At 37.1% G+C, this 19,763-nt stretch overlaps 1 protein-coding gene across 1 annotated transcript in view; it reads right to left on the minus strand.

Moving 5' to 3' along the window:
* The window catches only part of LOC140151729 (uncharacterized), a 49,332-nt gene that overhangs the window by 15,274 nt on the left and 14,295 nt on the right, over positions 1–19,763 (minus strand). The window contains exons 5-11 of the mRNA XM_072174067.1: positions 18,978–19,212; positions 14,832–15,068; positions 10,835–10,899; positions 9,239–9,460; positions 2,714–2,776; positions 1,627–1,729; positions 202–285 (exon numbers count right to left, since the gene is read on the minus strand). Coding sequence (XP_072030168.1) covers positions 202–285; positions 1,627–1,729; positions 2,714–2,776; positions 9,239–9,460; positions 10,835–10,899; positions 14,832–15,068; positions 18,978–19,212 — 1,009 coding nt within the window. The remainder of the gene's footprint in view (positions 1–201; positions 286–1,626; positions 1,730–2,713; positions 2,777–9,238; positions 9,461–10,834; positions 10,900–14,831; positions 15,069–18,977; positions 19,213–19,763) is intronic.

Here is a 19,763-nt window from a genome sequence, read left to right on the forward strand (position 1 = left end):
GAATAAGGGGAGTTTTCATGACCGTTAAGTTTTTTGTAACATATTTTTTCCTGATTAAAACTACATCTAGTAATTAAAACAGTATGAACTAAGAATGAGAATAAATGATAGGAATTTTTGTTTTTAATATCCGTGTGTTAGACGACAGGCAGCTTATGTAATTGCGCTCTATAAATTTGTGGCTTTTTTTTTCTGACTTACCTTGAAGGGCACTATTTGGAATCTCCACACCTCCAGCAAACCTAAGATTTCCAGAATTCCCAGAGGCTTGCTTCACTTCCATGTCTGTATGAAAACAAAACACCACATCAAGATTGATTTTAACAGATGATATTTGACTTTACAAAGGAAAGATACTTCGTCAATGCAAGTATGATCAGCAGTTAATGCAAGCCACCGCTACCATGTCAATATGTATCCTGGAACAACCCATAGCGTATGTTGCACAGGAAAGCACACTACATGCTCTGCTGATCGCTTATCGTGGTGTTAATGGTTGCACTGTTAGCGCCCATACACTTTAATTTCCGCTTAGGGCTCATATTGAAATTCCCTTACACAGGAAGGTGTGCGCCATCCTGCAGCTTTCCTGTGCTAGCCTTCTTTTGTTAAAATCCTGGGCAGGGTGTATCACTGATGCATAGAATCCATCTGTTTTATGACAGAGCTTTCCTGAGGCGCGCGCTTAGCGAGGGGAATCCTGCCTTCTTTCTGTGTGAAAACGTGGTAGGGTATTTCAATATGAGTCCTTACCGTTGTTTTGTTTTATTCACACTTCGTATTGTGCATACAATAACCAACATTGGCCTGTCAGTGGCTTGTATTATTACACCATTTACAGATCCAGCTGAAATCCATACACCTCTGTATGGAAGACATGACCTTAATCTCACACAGGGAGTATGAATTTCAAATGGGGTTACCTGAATGGGTGATTCCATTTGAAATCTACACCCCTTGCCTGGGAGATTAAGGTCATGTTTCCATAAGGGGTGTATGGATTTCAACTGGAATAGCAGTGTGAAGGCAAGGTAATTTTTGTAATTCAAATGGATATTAATTGACAGAATTTTATTTAAAATTTGCCTTATGACAAGGTATGCAGACAGTATCAAAACCATTGAAAAATTGCACCTTTAAGATTCCACACCAACAAGTAGATAGCTGGTCCAGCAAAATCGGCAAAAATAAGAAAAAAAAAAGCCAATACACATAGATTAAAGATTATAATTTGTATGCTTGTGTGGAACCTATATACATAATGCTGTCAAAAATCACTTTTCCAATGGCTATTTCCAATGGGACCCTATTCTTATTTTTTCCCCATTTTCAAAATATTTCAGCTCCAAATCTTTGAACAAGTTCATTAGGAATGTTGATTTTAACTGTAACTTTTGTTCATTTTGAACAATTCCTACAAAAACAAAGTTGTTTAACTCACATTTTAGTGATGTTTCTTCCAGTTTTGTACTTGAAGTAGAACTAAATAAATCATCAATCAATCAAGGTATCAAAATGTGCAGACCAAATTTCTTTTTTGATCTATCAAACACTTTGATCTTCTTAGTAAATATGATGTCTTCAAGAAATTTCCTCTATTTTAAGTGTAACTATTATTTTACTTACCGATAAAATCAGTCGTAACAGTGATGTCCTGAGCTGATTGCATCATGCTTGCAGCAAAAGTCTCTAAATTGTTCACCACGTCGTTTACATGCTTCTCTTTATCCTGAAAATAGATACATCAAACAAATGTAAATATCAACATTTTAGTAATAATATTTTTTTCAGTTGGACAGCTTGTGTATTGTGGCTACCAAGGTCAGACACTTAGCAATTAAATTCAACCAAAATTGAGTGGCATCAACATAATATCTAAAACATGTTGAGATCTTATCTAAATTGGGCAATTCCAGTTGAAATCCATAGCCTTTTTTCCCTTTTTCCCATCATGCACTATTCCCAGGGTATGACGTTGTACATCAACCTCATAGATCCTTTGCAATTTTCGTTGGTCTTAATATGGGCATACTGATTCCATATTTCAACAACTCTTCCTATACCTTTGTACAGGAGCCAACCGTTGTTAATCTGTGATGAATCAACACTTTTACTGCCGCGTATACGCGAACGCGACTACGCGTTACGCAAGAGCGCGTAAAATTCATCATGCCTGGATCCTTTGTGCGTATGCAAGGCTACAAGTTGAATTCAGTATTTTTCAGGAAGCGGCTAAATATTGCTGTTTTATTCTGTAGTTTTATTGCTGATATCAACAGAGAAATCATCGAAGTTTTTGTAAGGCTGAGTGGTAATGATTAACTGACATTCCTCGTAAAATAATCGTGAATTATACGATCTTTAGCTTCTTTTCGTTGTTGAAAGGGATTCAATCATGTTTCACCGTTGTTCATCACCGATTTAACCAAAAAAGCAAAGGTATAATATCAAATTAAAAACATATATTCATATAAAGTTGTTTTTTTATTATTATTTATCTTTTTATGGTTTTGGAGTGTCCCTGGACCTACAGCTACATTCTAGGATTATTCATGGTTGACAAAATGGATACAAATTCAATGCATTTTGAAATAATTGTATGACATGAACACAAATTATAACTTTGCATATTAAAAACAATAGGACCTATTTTTCTTTTTTTAAGTCAACCACAAATGATCCTAGTATTAGCTCTAGGTCCCTCTCTACGCACCTCTGGACTTATACCAGCTTTGCTAATAAGATCAACAGCACCGTTGAAACTTTCAGCAACAGCCTGTAATAAAATAGAAACAGCAATACTTGGTTGATGTATTGGGCTATTCCGGTTGAAATCCATACCCCTATGGAAGACATAACCTTAATCTGTCACACAACAGATGTAGATTTCACATGGAGTCACCCATTCAGGTAACCCCATTTGGAATTCACATTCTCTTAAAAAGGCTATGTAAAGAGTGCACACCAGTAAATACAAGCCTCCTACACCCTGTGAGGAAAAAATCAGTGTTTTAAACGAGGAAACGTGCAATATGACTGAATTAAATCCATTAGAAAAGGCTTAAAACCCAACTATTATGCCCTTATTCATATTTAATCCTCATTTAGGCCTGGGAAATAGATTGTCTGTGAAAAATGAGCAGGATCTGACTTTTTATTACAATTTGGCTAAACTTTCAAAATGTGTTACATTTCAGAAACACCAAGCTATTTGTGAGGTGGCGACGCTGTATGGGCTATAGGGTGATCTAGTCGGCATTTTCCTGGAAAAAATGCTGGACTCGTATATAATTTCTACAATAGATGACTTCATCTGACCTTTGACTTGCAGAAAAAGTAAGTTTTGAAGAACTGAGTCGCTCTGGGGTCAAGAAAATGACGTTTTCCTGGACCCTGTTTGTACAGAAAGTCAATGGGAGCTATTTACTGGTGTGCACCCTGTACAATTTTGACCTTTTGACCTCGGTCACAATGTTTTCCTTCGAGTTTTAAATTGTTATCGATAAAATACTTCAAAGCGAAGCTACAAATGACTGTGTAGCATATCAGTTAGGTGGTTTCTAGCTTGTTTAGCAAACTACCTGCAGATTTTTGACTTTTGAAGGAGTATAAAGGTAAGATTTGTGTACAAATAGGACCTAAATCAGTGAAATTCATACTCGGATCACTCAGATCACTGACATAGCATTGTAAGACGACGCATGATCATGCATCGCGAGACTTCCAAATTTGGCACTGCTGTCCTGCTCTATTGCAAAAGCTCAAGAAAATCATTCCCACCATGGTTCGAGCATGCATTTAGAAGGCTGTGATTGGCTGGTTGGAACCTGCATTGGCCACTATGTTGTTTGGTAAGCTTAAAAATTACACTGACCATTTTTGGTCAGCTTTAACATGTTTTAGGCAAGCTAATTTTCATCACTGTACCCAGGCTCTACTCCCAGGGCTTATGTTATGTAGTTACTAGCCATGTACAGTGGTGTAGCATGATATATCCTATGGGTGGGGGGGTCATGGCACAGACCACTATGGGGGGGGGGGGGGGGAGCATCACCAGGCCCTAGGGGCACCCAAGCACTTTTTCTGCAATTTTCCTCGGGATTTTCAAAATTTTAAATCAATTGACAGGGGACATGATGCCCTTTCACCCCCCCACACACCCACCCATGCAACCACCCCCACCCACACCCCTATGATGCTACACCACTGGCCATGTATTTTCTCCTCATTTGCTTATAATGCAATTGGCTTATCTTCGTGTTTGCTTGCTCTTATTTAGAGAGATTGAAATGGGAAATCATGAAATTAGTTAATTTTGTCATTGCTATCAGCAGTAGATAGCAAAATATTCTAAAAATAGTACCATGTCAATTAGCTGATTTGCATAGTAAAAGCCCCTTCAAACTGAAAGAAACCAGTCTAACTATGTTTACCAATGTCCAAATTTATGATTTATTATATAAACATAAAAACATAAAATTGTGTACAATTTTGACCTTTTGACCTCGGTCACAATGTTTTCCTTCGAGTTTTAAATTGTTATCGATAAAATACTTCAAAGCGAAGCTACAAATGACTGTGTAGCATATCAGTTAGGTGGTTTCTAGCTTGTTTAGCAAACTACCTGCAGATTTTTGACTTTTGAAGGAGTATAAAGGTAAGATTTGTGTACAAATAGGACCTAAATCAGTGAAATTCATACTCGGATCACTCAGATCACTGACATAGCATTGTAAGCGACGCATGATCATGCATCGCGAGACTTCCAAATTTGGCACTGCTGTCCTGCTCTATTGCAAAAGCTCAAGAAAATCATTCCCACCATGGTTCGAGCATGCATTTAGAAGGCTGTGATTGGCTGGTTGGAACCTGCATTGGCCACTATGTTGTTTGGTAAGCTTAAAAATTACACTGACCATTTTTGGTCAGCTTTAACATGTTTTAGGCAAGCTAATTTTCATCACTGTACCCAGGCTCTACTCCCAGGGCTTATGTTATGTAGTTACTAGCCATGTACAGTGGTGTAGCATGATATATCCTATGGGTGGGGGGGTCATGGCACAGACCACTATGGGGGGGGAGGGAGCATCACCAGGCCCTAGGGGCACCCAAGCACTTTTTCTGCAATTTTCCTCGGGGATTTTCAAAATTTTAAATCAATTGACAGGGGACATGATGCCCTTTCACCCCCCCACACACCCACCCATGCAACCACCCCCACCCACACCCCTATGATGCTACACCACTGGCCATGTATTTTCTCCTCATTTGCTTATAATGCAATTGGCTTATCTTCGTGTTTGCTTGCTCTTATTTAGAGAGATTGAAATGGGAAATCATGAAATTAGTTAATTTTGTCATTGCTATCAGCAGTAGATAGCAAAATATTCTAAAAAATAGTACCATGTCAATTAGCTGATTTGCATAGTAAAGCCCCTTCAAACTGAAAGAAACCAGTCTAACTATGTTTACCAATGTCCAAATTTATGATTTATTATATAAACATAAAAACATAAAAATTGTTTAGAGTGCACACCAGTAAATACAAGCCTCCTACACCCTGTGAGGAAAAAATCAGTGTTTTAAACGAGGAAACGTGCAATATGACTGAATTAAATCCATTAGAAAAGGCTTAAAACCCAACTATTATGCCCTTATTCATATTTAATCCTCATTTAGGCCTGGGAAATAGATTGCCTGTGAAAAATGAGCAGGATCTGACTTTTTATTACAATTTGGCTAAACTTTCAAAATGTGTTACATTTCAGAAACACCAAGCTATTTGTGAGGTGGCGTACGCTGTATGGGCTATAGGGTGATCTAGTCGGCATTTTCCTGGAAAAAAATGCTGGACTCCGTATATAATTTCTACAATAGATGACTTCATCTGACCTTTGACTTGCAGAAAAAGTAAGTTTTGAAGAACTGAGTCGCTCTGGGGTCAAGAAAATGATGTTTTCCTGGACCCTGTTTGTACAGAAAGTCAATGGGAGCTATTTACTGGTGTGCACCCTGTACAATTTTGACCTTTTGACCTCGGTCACAATGTTTTCCTTCGAGTTTTAAATTGTTATCGATAAAATACTTCAAAGCGAAGCTACAAATGACTGTGTAGCATATCAGTTAGGTGGTTTCTAGCTTGTTTAGCAAACTACCTGCAGATTTTTGACTTTTGAAGGAGTATAAAGGTAAGATTTGTGTACAAATAGGACCTAAATCAGTGAAATTCATACTCGGATCACTCAGATCACTGACATAGCATTGTACGACGACGCATGATCATGCATCGCGAGACTTCCAAATTTGGCACTGCTGTCCTGCTCTATTGCAAAAGCTCAAGAAAATCATTCCCACCATGGTTCGAGCATGCATTTAGAAGGCTGTGATTGGCTGGTTGGAACCTGCATTGGCCACTATGTTGTTTGGTAAGCTTAAAAATTACACTGACCATTTTTGGTCAGCTTTAACATGTTTTAGGCAAGCTAATTTTCATCACTGTACCCAGGCTCTACTCCCAGGGCTTATGTTATGTAGTTACTAGCCATGTACAGTGGTGTAGCATGATATATCCTATGGGTGGGGGGGTCATGGCACAGACCACTATGGGGGAGGGAGCATCACCAGGCCCTAGGGGCACCCAAGCACTTTTTCTGCAATTTTCCTCGGGGATTTTCAAAATTTTAAATCAATTGACAGGGGACATGATGCCCTTTCACCCCCCCCACACACCCACCCATGCAACCACCCCCACCCACACCCCTATGATGCTACACCACTGGCCATGTATTTTCTCCTCATTTGCTTATAATGCAATTGGCTTATCTTCGTGTTTGCTTGCTCTTATTTAGAGAGATTGAAATGGGAAATCATGAAATTAGTTAATTTTGTCATTGCTATCAGCAGTAGATAGCAAAATATTCTAAAAATAGTACCATGTCAATTAGCTGATTTGCATAGTAAAAGCCCCTTCAAACTGAAAGAAACCAGTCTAACTATGTTTACTAATGTCCAAATTAATGATTTATTATATAAACATAAAAACATAAAAATTGTTTAGAGTGCACACCAGTAAATACAAGCCTCCTACACCCGGTGAGGAAAAAATCAGTGTTTTAAACGAGGAAAGCGTGCAATATGACTGAATTAAATCCATTAGAAAAGGCTTAAAACCCAACTATTATGCCCTTATTCATATTTAATCCTCATTTAGGCCTGGGAAATAGATTGCCTGTGAAAATGAGCAGGATCTGACTTTTATTACAATTTGGCTAAACTTTCAAAATGTGTTACATTTCAGAAACACCAAGCTATTTGTGAGGTGGCGACGCTGTATGGGCTATAGGGTGATCTAGTCGGCATTTTCCTGGAAAAAATGCTGGACTCGATATAATTTCTACAATAGATGACTTCATCTGACCTTTGACTTGCAGAAAAAGTAAGTTTTGAAGAACTGAGTCGCTCTGGGGTCAAGAAAATGACGTTTTCCTGGACCCTGTTTGTACAGAAAGTCAATGGGAGCTATTTACTGGTGTGCACCCTAAAAGGCTATGTCTTCCATAAGAAAACATAGTGTAAAAGGCTATGTCTTCCATAAGTGGTGTATGAATTTCAACTGAATTAGCCTGTTGTTTGTGTTGGACAAGGCAGTTAAGCTATACATGGTTGTTTGATGTGATCATTTATTAAATTTTCTAACAAAACATTATAATATTAATAATAATAACAATAATAACAGCACTTAATATAGCGCTTTTCCAACCTGATCAAAGCACTTTACAAAGATACAAAATATAACAAAAACATATAATACCTGAAAAAAAAGCATTAAAAACAGCAACAATCAGTACAAGTGAGTTTTTAGGTTACTCTTGAAACTATCTACAGTGGGGGAAACTCTGATGTTTAAAGGGATGTTGTTCCACAGTTTGGGTCCCTGTACACTGAAAGACCTATCACCAATTAATCTGTTGCTCCTGGGGACAACTAGACGAGTTGCATCTAAGGCCGAGCGTAAACCCTCTCGATTGGTTGGGATATAGATCGTCAAACAATCAGATAGGTAGATTGGTGACAGATCATTCAGTGACTTGTAGATGTATAAGAGGATTTTGAACTTGATGCGTTTTTCGATGGGTAGCCAGTGGAGGGAGTCAAGAAGCTCGGATGATGAGTATTTTCATTTTTTGACCTGGACAATACCAAAAGCAAAAACAATAGCTAATATAATACACATACTTTTTAGTTATTTTTAACATAGATTTGTGTTTCTTTATCAAACTATTCATCTATTTCTGGGGTTTTGTTTGTGGTAAATTTTTATTCTATAAACTGTACATTTGTGTGCAGGGTTTACATGTATTTTTAATTGAATTCAGGCAAATAAAAATGAGTTATTCCTTTATGATGAGTTTTTTTTGAAATCCAACAAACATCCATGGCTAGTGCCCCATGTCATTACGCCTCAGGTTTTAGACACCACTGAACCAGCAATCAGAAAAAGATGCCAATTCCTGTTGCTTTTGCTACTGGTAGTTAAGAGTGCTGATCATAGTTCAATAGTGTGAATGCGGTCTTAGTTTTGCTTTCCTTTGGAATACAACTACGACAGTTTTACAATAATAACACATGGCACAGCATATTGGTTGAGTTATTTGGCAAGCTGGTATATGCCATTTACATATTGTGCAAGTTGTGGTAGTTGTGATTGTAACCAACACATGTAAGAGAGATGAATTTGACAGCATTCGAGGCATATCTATGTTTAGGGCCATTCAGAGATCCATCAAAGACCAAAATAGTCAAACATAATTGCTGATAAATTGGACAAAATGTGACAAAAAAATGAATTACATTGCATAAAAAAGTCATTTCCATGCAGTTCAACATCAGTTGGCAAAGTTTTTGTATGTGTGGCATTTTTATTACAAAGAAAGCAAGGGCAAAATGAATGATGCCATAATATCACTACGAAAAAATTGCATTTTGGAATTACACATAATTCTTTACAATTCTCTCTTTATTCTTTATATAAGAATTACAAAGTTTAAGATATGCCTTTCTTGACATGAAAATTGGCGGTTTCTTGTTTATTAACTGCAGGGGATAGTTACTATATTTAAATAATAAACAATCCAATATTCAAAATAAAATGTCAAACGTGGAGAATAGTGTACTTTGGGAGTCTGAATGTCCCTTTAATATCAATGACTCTAATATTGGAATTTTGTGAGCAGCTTACCTGAGCAATTTCTTCCTTTTTATCATTGTCAATATTGGCATCCTGAAAGATATCTTCTGTACCAGCAGCAAATATGTCCAAAGTCTCCAATGCACCTTCAACAAAGTCACTCAACTCAGCCGGATCTACATACTCATGAGTTTCTGCAAGATCTTTGAGACCTTTGGTAATTTTCCCACTATCTTCTAAAACAAAGGCTGGAACCTTTGCGTGATCTTTTGCCTGTCAAATAAAATGAAAATATGTACATCATAATGTAACACTAGCTCAGTCAGTGTTTGCTACAAAGACTTCAACAACTCAATTCAGCTAAAAATTACGTTCTGCAATTTACTGTAAAGTATGACATGTTTGTGTGCATGAAACTTTCGCAAATTTTACAATTGATTCGTAAAATTTTCATTCTTCTTATAGGACTTAAATTTAAGTAAATGTATAAATTTGTGAAAATTTTAAGTTGCAGAAATATGGGTTTCATCCAAAATGTGTAATTTTAATGCCACAAAAATATCATGCTTTACAGTAACACACAAGTTGACATGTTGACAACAGACAGAAACCAGACACGATGGACTATTCCAGTTGAAATTCATACATCCCATACACAGGGATTAAGACTTCAAATGGAGTCACCTATTTATGTAGCTTAATTTGAACTCTTATTTTATTTTATTTATTTATTTATTTATTACACTTTATCACTGGCACAGAATTACAAAAAATATATAATATTGCACATAAGTTACATCAAAAATTACACAATATCATGAAAGGAACAAAATTTGTTTTAAAAAGTCCAGTGAATGGCTGGAGTGAACAGGTACCAAGCACCTCTAAGACCGCCCCATCAAATCCAAAAAAGAAGGGAAGGGAAAATAAATTAGAGGGGGAAAAATGCAGGTTAAGTTACGTTTGCCTGCAATTTGGCAAATTACAAAAAGAGGTCTAAGTACAACACAAGTTGCATCAAAGGTACGAGCAAATTTGGACTGGTAAAACTCCAAAACTTGTTACTTAAATGAAGCAACAGAATTTGTAGATCTGATAATACTAGGGAGCTGGTTCCAAATGGGCACCATACGCTGAAAAAAGCCCATCTTGTGGCACTCAGTTTTAGAAAGCTGATTTACCAGCAACAAAGGATCAGAGGAAAATCTGGTGGTGGGACGGTCTTTATTAATACCATTAAAAACTACATTAAAAATCTAGATTGATGTCATATAATCCTAGATTGCACTTGAAAAATATATTGAGATCAACATATTCTCTTCTAAAACTTAATGGAAGAAGAGTTAGCTCGGTTAACCTTTCTTTGTACTCGGCCTCGGTATAATCTAAAATGAATTTAGTTCCACTCCAGAGGGGACTGCAATACTCCAAATCACTATGAACCAAGGCCGAGTACAAAGTCCTGGATACATTATGAGGGGCATTGAAGCCAATGTTGCGTTTAATCATACCAAGTTTTTTGCTACACCCCCTTGTGTGGGAGATTACAGTCATGTCTTACATAGGGAGTGTATGGATTTTAACTGGAATAGCCCGATATAACACAAGTCATATTTTGCTGTACACAATCTATAAGACCATAATTACCTGTGCTTGATCTGGTAGAGTCCCTGCTGGCACTATTTCTTTAAGATCAATTTTAGGTGGATCAGCTAAAAAAGTAACATAAATAATGCAAATTAGATTAGTAAATTACACTGTACATAAAATGAAGGGTAGTACTCATGATTTGCAAAAAAATAAGAAAATAATGATAAAAAGCAAAAAAATCATTATATTTGCAAAATGACCTCAAGCGACCTCTAGATGACAATTGAAATCACAGCTGTTGACAGCAACCATGTCAATGTACCCAAGGGTCATTTTTCAAGGGGGGGGGGGCAAAATTTAGTGGAAATTTACGTAATTTTGGGGGTTTGCCTCAAAAGTGAGGGGGCCAAACTGGGAGTGGGAGGCAAGAAAAATATCTGGGGGGGGGCAAATGGTCCCACTGTATCGCCGGCAGTGATTGTGGGTCAAAATCCCATTGAAAAACATCAAAGCATGTGAGAGAAATCAATAAAAGAAGTCAGGATTAACATACAAAGGTTAACCTAAAAAGGTTAACATTTACTGCACACACAGACATACATTGCAGCTTGTTTTATAGTCCCCTTTTCCAAACTTCATGGAGGGGACTATTAACATTTATTGTGCCTCAAATATAACTGAAGGGTTATAATTCAGGTAAGAACCCATTGAATTTCACAAATGTATGACACAAATTTGATTCTCATAAATTTTCTACACATGAAGCAATGTGTGGGAATACCTGTACAGGAGTACAGTTTAAAAATTAATCATCTCATTAATCAATAAATTCAACAATTAGGATGAAAGTTCATCTGTATTGGTAATCCATATTGATCTCAATACAAATATATTTACCAATACAAATATATGTACCTCAATACAAATATATTTGTTAAAATCTTTCTATAAATTCAACAATTGTTCAAATATATAAACAAACAAAGATTATCTGTCCACAGAATATCTCAATATTACATGGTCTTGGTTAAGTCATATCTTCATGAACCCTGATCTGTTGCTAACAACAACTAAAAGGTGCAACAATTACATATGTGACACAAGCTAGTCCATGGCTCGGGTCCATGAAAGCCAAAGAAAGTGAAATTGAGATGAAGACAAAAATATGGAGGGAAACACAATAAAATACATAAGAAATTAGACATCACAAAATTTCTTAACTTCAGAACCAAGTATGATAGACCTTTAGGTCCGTATGCACAAAAGAGTTAGACCGGTCTTGAGTTAGACAAAAAAATAAATCACCTACAAGGCTTTTGTAAGGCCCACCCTAGAATATTGTTCTGGGTTTGGGTTCCCCACACAAGTGAATTAATCAAGAAAGTGGGTAAGATCCAGAGGCGAGCATCGAGGATGGTTTGTAATAACTTTGACTGGAAGATGAGCGTCACAGACCTTATGAAATAACTTGACTGGGAGATGCTATCCACAAGAAGGAAGATCCAACTTTAACCATCCTACACAAAGCTTTATGGGGCCACCTGGCACTGCCAGTGCACTCCTACTTGTTGCCGGCTCAACGGCATACCAGGCGTTCAAACACAAATTCTTTCACGCAAATACAAACTCGTACTGACAGCTACAAATTTTCATATGTCCCATGGACAGTAAGAGACTGGAACAATCTACCACATAACATATCAGATATTGGCAAACTAGATCAATAAGATTGGATGGGTGGTTAATAATTTAACATTTTGCTTGTTTTAAAGTCACTGGGTGGGCGCTTATAGGGCACACCGTCATCGCCCCTATATCTTCGTGTTAAAATTGCCGTGATAGTACGATGAATCCTCACGCTTTTTCATCAACTACGCATGGTGATTTTGTTCGAGATAGGCCGCATGACTCAGGCTAAGCATACAATTTGAGATTTTGAGAGCCTGCCACACTGTTTCTATTCTATGTTTTACGATTTTCAGATGATCAATATATGGCTGGTCGTAACCGCCATTAACGTGGAGCTGCTACGCGTAGCTTACTTTTCGCCATGGAGCTAAATTGACCAATCATGTTAGATCTTTTCATTACGCTGGAGCCAGTGGATGCATCCTCGCTCCAGAGAGAGAAAACTCTTGCCAAAATTAATGTTTACTATGGGGATTTTAAATGAATCGATTGTAAATAAACCACGACCAGTTGTACAGGATCAATACCATTGTTTGATTAGTGTATAGTCAATGTTACCTTGCATGCATGTGTCATGTGTGTGGCGTGTTTGTTTGTTTGTTTGTTTGTCTACTGTGTCAGGCCAGGATCACCCACGGTACTGATACTCTCATACTATCACGGTGATCATATTGTTGAATGTTGTTGACTTTAAAATAATCATGATGCAGTCATGTCTACAATAGAACTCACCACGACCTTTGAAGGACTTAAACCCTATTAAAAGCTATTAAACCAAGATAACACTCAATGAAAACAGCTCAACTATGTTACATCAGATCTTCTCTGGTTAAATACACACTGCACTTGTGTCTGTTTTACCTGTGCAATGAGCAATGAGCTGGTATTATAGTTTCAGTTGGGTGAACGATTATAAAGCTTAACGCAAGGTAACAATACTGTGGGCTTTTGTTTACTTAAATGAGACAATAGTCTGCTTATTGTTAACCAGCGTTCTTGAAAATGAGAAGCTTAATGACTTAACACGGTTTAGAAATAATTTTTTCATATTTTTTGGTACAAAAGTACCAATATTTCCAAACACCTAAATTAGCTAACAATTTAGGACATGTTACAAAACAATATTTTCTAGAATTTCAGAGAATACTTTAAATATTGGCCGGTTATTTTTTACACAGTGACGTCAACTAGGCAATGGCCTATACTTCTAACATACACTATTTGTAGAGGTCACGCGAGCGCACTGAGTATTGTGTATAGGAAAACGGACAGTAACTACAGTATGTATGGCCTACTACTAGTATATAAAGTAAATCCGAACTGGTTTGCAGTTTGCTGAAGGTCGAATTCGCAGGCCACACCGCGCAAGTTATACAAATTAGCTCCCGGCGATACACTGCAGATCGCAGAACTGTGTGCATGGTTTACCACCACTCTGCCTAGCTATATAGTTATGTACAATACTGTATGAGTCCCGGTATGAGTTTCTTATGAGTGCATGTCCATCTTAATAATAAGTCGGTTCGTACTTTTCATAAACTACTTTTTGAATCATAACTTTCGTGACCGAGGATATCTTGCAACTACATGACGCTCGTCTGGCAAATTCTTAATGAATAAATTCGCTTCACGTAATGAGTAAGTCGTACTTGATTGGTCAGTTTTACCTCCGAGTAATGAAAAACTCTAACATGATCATGATTGGTCAATTTGGCTCCACGGAGCAAAAAAGTCAGCTACGCAGTAGCAGCTCCACGTTGTGGCGGTTGCGCCTACCATATCAGTATTTCTATTGCAAGAAAATTGTATTTGTTGTCAGATAAATCACAGGTTTTATCTTAATTACACTAACTGGAAATTAAATGCACTAATTAGTGAGGACCGGTATTTTGCTGTGGATATGTTTAACTGCAATTTTGCGGTAAACTTTTGAAATCCTGGGTAAAATTGTGATCATTTCAACTCTTTGAGAAAATAATTATATAAAGGAATGCATGTAGAATCAAGGTGCAATACAATGTACATTATTGACACACTATCACTCTCTTTATCTACGTCAATAATAGAATATCGATTTCAATCGAATTGAATACATTGCTCAGTTTTGAGTTTGTAGTTGACTACTGCGACCTAAGCGATCGATTGCTAGCCAATCAGATAGAACTCCTTTTCTTGCGCTCGTGAAATACCACTCGCCCGTCGCTCACCAACGGAGTATTAAATTTATATTTATCGATAGGACGCCGACATTGTGAGGGGCATGGGCGGTTAATGGAACGAATACGGTAACTAATTATAGTATTCTGTGTACAGAGCTAGGATACAGGAATAATTATCCTATCAAAGTTGCTGCATTCCTACTTACTTGCTCCTGAATCACAGAATTTTGACACTCGTAGCTGCACAGCATCAGTCTGGTTGAGAGTACGATTCCACATAGCAAAATCATCAAAAGCTACACTTCCATTTTCAGATACATCTTCTTTGTTGAGAATGATCCCTGATTGGTCTCCTGGGGTACCAATATCCATCTCATCTATTAGCTCTATTTGATTCTTACGTACAGCATTGCCATTCCAGTAAATACTAACATTAAATGTATCTGATCAGTAGAAAAAAAAACAGTTATCATTATTGTTGGGTGTATGAGAAAAAGCTAAGCGAAACACTCACAAGCTAGTATAACAATTATAACAAATATTATTTATCTATGTATTTATTTAATTAATTAATAATTCATATATTTATTTCATTTAATGTACAAATTAATTATTTTATTTATTATGAGCATGTGAAGAAAAAGAAATAAATAATGTTCTATATCCAGGTCTATGGTAGAGACGTTCATTAGTGCCTGATGATCACCAGCTCGCTGGCGTGAAACTCAGAGTAGCACAACATAAATGAAGTAGTGCACTAAACCAAATAGTGTCTCATTTAGCTCTACTTGTTAAAAGTATTGAGCACTCTTCTGTCTGTTAATGGCAAACTTTATTATTTAACTGATTCCCCGCAGGTGGCCTGAAAACCAATATTCATCAGATTTGTCCAAGTCATATCAGTTCAAATGTATTGGGAAACCCATTGCTTTTTGCAACTGATGAGTTTATAATATTGGACTCGACTATGTCTCGTCCAACATTTTAAAATCATAGCTGGACCAATAAATTTGTTTATCAAGTTCAAACTATCCAATTTTATATCACTGACCTACTGTCAGTGGTTCAAAGAAATGCATGAAAAAGTTGAAGTACAAGTGTCAACTTTGAAGGCCCATAACTTGAAAACTGAACCACCTGTGTTCCAACACTGCAAAAAAAAATTAAGCACCACCTCTGTTACAAAATGCAATGGAATCCCCAAGTCAATGAGTTTGTAATATGATCAGCAAAACAAACGGTTTGCAAATCAGACTATTTTAAGAAATTTTATAATTTTTTTCATAACAAATTGCTCCAAAAATCACATTTCCTGTCCAAACAATGTAGGAAGAGAAAGCAAAAAACCAAGCGAAATTTGGTCTATGACAGTAGCTCCAATTGCTTTTAATTGAGCTAAAAGCCTAAGCAGAGCTCTATCACGCTTTGTCTACCTGCCCCGAGAACGGTGTTATTATACCCGCATGCAGAGCATGCAAGGTATATTGTTATCCTGTGGTTTCTTCTCCTTCTCCTTTTCCTCCTCCGTCATCAAACACATTGTTCTGTCAAGGCTAGCGCTAAAACTACAAAGGCCCCAGGACCCATGGGCCCTACCCCTTAGATTTATCCTTTGCCCATCTTGGCACCAGAGGTCAGAGGTCAGAGGCCCCAGGAGCCAAAATGTTAAAATACAAAGCATGCCGTTTCTCATCAAATGAAGCAGCCTCGGGGCCCTTAGTTGGTACACTGATAGCCCCAGGGGTACTCTATATATACAAGTATACATGAGCCCCATATGTCATATATTATGGGCCACAGGTCCCCAAATGTTAAAAAGGGGGCAACAGATTGACAGGGATAGCTATAAAACTACAAAGACCAGAGGGCCCACATGTGGTACACTTATAGGCCCTACCCGTGAGATTAATCCTTTCACCATCTTGGCCCTAGAGGTCAAAAGTCATGGGCACCATGGGCCAAAATGTTAAAATACAAAGCATGCCGTTTCTCATCAAATGAAGCAGCCTCTGGGCCCTGAATTGGTACACTGATAGCCCCAGGGGTACTCTATACAGCCTGTCTCAAAAAAAATTGTGCAAGTGAAAAGCACCTCTATGGCAATTAGAGAATTCGCCAGACATAATGCTTACATCAACGCCATGGCGCAGTCTTAGCTCTCAAATGCCGTTTGTTCTGTTCAATTTCGCTTGTTCCAATTTCGAGATATGTTTATTTAACAACGAAAGTGTCAAATCACAATTGTGCCACTTTTACTAGGGAAGAGAGCTGTACATGTAAATCAATGATAGCTGATGTTGATACGCCTAATGCACTCCTGCTTTCGGCGCATGCATTAGACGCATCAACATCAGCACACATGCATTATTTTGTATAATATCTCTCCCAACAAGTAATACGCGTTCATTAACCTATAACATGTATAAGTGCGCAATATCTGCTTGTCTTTTAACATGTAAAGTGACTAAGAGAACAGCATTTACCATGATAAAATCATTGACACGCACATGTATTTAATTTTTACAGCAGAATGTGAAATATTTATTTATCTTTTAATCTCTTTTAAGTGGAAAAAGAGAATCATCATTCCTGCATCATGATAAAACAGTCAAAAAAATTTTGTATTGTGTAATTGATGCATTCTTTTGATTTCACGAAGGAACTCTTGATAAACTTGATGCTATCACTTTTACATGTAAAGCCCTCTTCCCTAGTAAAAGTGGCACAATTGTGATTTTACCCTTTCGTCTTTAACTAAACATATCTTGAGATTAAAACAAGCAAATTGAACAGAACAAACGGCATTTGAGAGCTAAGACTACACCCTTGACGTAGATGTAAGCATTATGTCACAACGGTATTTTCTTTTCACTTGCACAATTTTTTTTGAGACAGGCTGTATATGGGCAATTCCAAGCATCATTCCGTAACGGAATGGAAAAGTTTCTCCCAACTTAATCTTTCACTTACCAAAAATAGTTTCCACTATTCACCTACCTAATTGGCTGCTGCATTAAAAAGAATTCATGTGCAAAATTCGTGTTGCGGAATGATGGTGCTTGGAATTGGCCATATCCAAGTATACATGAGCCCCATATGTGACATGATCAAGGGGAATGAGTCACATGTCGGCCCTGGTCGAAAATGAGTTTTACACATGTTTCTAAAGAGAACATGTAGAGCTTTCCTAAACTGAAAACCCCATGTTGATGCAACAGGGTTCAGATTTGGTACACTAATAGGTCTTAAGCATTATATTGTTATTTGTATAGAGTGCCATGTGTCACATAATATGGGCTCTAGCCTAGGCCCCAAATGATAAAACATAGGGTTGGCCTTTACAGAGTAAATAAGGCAGCTACAATGCCCAGCTTGAGCCTACTGATAGCACTTGAGAATTATACTTCAGCATATGTACATGAGCCCCATAAGTCAAATATTATGGGCCACAGCGTCATCATCCCTATATCTTTGTGTCAAAAATTGCTGTGATAGTACGGCGAATCCTCTCGTTTTTTAAAAGCTATGCATGGCGATTTTGTTCAAGATAGGCCGAGTGACTCAGGCTAAGCATACCATTTACACAATATGAGATACCACAGAGTTTATATTCTAAATGTTTATACGATTTATGCATGCTCAGTACCCCATATGATGTTGCCATTATAAGAAAATTTGATTTGTTGTCAGGTAAAACCCAGGTATTGTTTTTAATACACTAACTGGAAATTCAATACACTAAGTAGCGATTGCTGTTGTCCTTATACACGTATAGTTTACTGCATTTTATACATTACGATTTTTAAATCGTACATTAAAATTGTGATATATTCAACTGTTTGAGAATTAAAATCATATAAAGCTCAGATACACGTGTTTCTATAGAATATTAAATCACAAGTTTATAATACAATGCACTATATCGAGAGCTATCGAGACACTATGTAACTTTCTTTATCTGCGTCAATAATAGAATATTGATTTTTATCGAATTGAATACATCTCTACATTTTGAGTTTGTACTTCAGCACTGATCGATTCCTAGCCAATCAGATAGGACTCCTTTTCTTGCGTTTGGTGAAATACCAATCGCCCGTCGCTCACCAACAGAGTATTAAGTTGCAGGGAAAAAATCTTTATAATACAGGGTGTCGACACTGTGTGGGCCTCAGGGCCCCAAATGTTAAAACAAAGGGCCTGTCGTTTCCTTGAATTTGTCTTTGGTAGAAATTCTGTGGTCAGTGAGTGGTTACATACTAACAAGTACTTCACTTTATACTTTTGAAGAAGAAAAAAAACTTCTGAAAGCATGTATCCAGGACATTCTACAAATAATTTTAATAAAAACTTGCCTCCTAGTTTTGTTGCTGTCACTACTATATGGTTCCACTGCCATGAAACATTTTTGGTAGTAATGCAGTCTGACATATTAACAGGTGGAGGAACGTCTATACACACTACCAAATGTTGACCCATCACTTCTGTTATCAAATTGCTTATCTTCAATTTGGCCATCTTACTGCTACTTTTCCTCAAATGAATGTTCACTTCATTCTTCACTTGGTCTTTGCTGGTGTTTGATTTGATCTGGAAGACAAACCAACAAACAGAAAATTAAACCTTTTATGGCAGAATCTCACATGCACCAATAGAATACCTTAGTCCAGTCTGAGGATTGAGTCTAAATGACTTGCCTAATTAGCAAATGACTTGCCTATTTGGATATCTAAGCTAGGAATCTTGTTATTCTATCTGCTGAATATTCTTTTCAAATTTGAGGTAGTTATTTGTGATTTAAGGCAAGTGGGAAGGTAGCAACCATTAAGTGCACTTCTTAATATTAATAGTATATTGATCTAAAGAAAATGAGTCAAGGAAGTTAATAAACAAATTTATATTCCATAGGTTTTGCAGTTCTTTGCAGCAAACCAGATGGATCAGAGAAGCCATGTGGATCAGGAAACGGAGGGCTAATGTTATGAACCGGGCACTCACTAAATCATGTATATGATCAACTACTGCAAAGAACTGAACACACTGGAAATGAGAGGAGTGTTGCTGGTTCATCACATTAAAGTCTTCTGATCAGAAGATCAATGTCTAAAAACGTGAGTAAATTATTGGACTTGTAAAACATA

The sequence above is a fragment of the Amphiura filiformis genome, chromosome 5 (assembly GCF_039555335.1).
Source record: "Amphiura filiformis chromosome 5, Afil_fr2py, whole genome shotgun sequence".
Lineage (NCBI taxonomy): Eukaryota > Metazoa > Echinodermata > Ophiuroidea > Amphilepidida > Amphiuridae > Amphiura > Amphiura filiformis.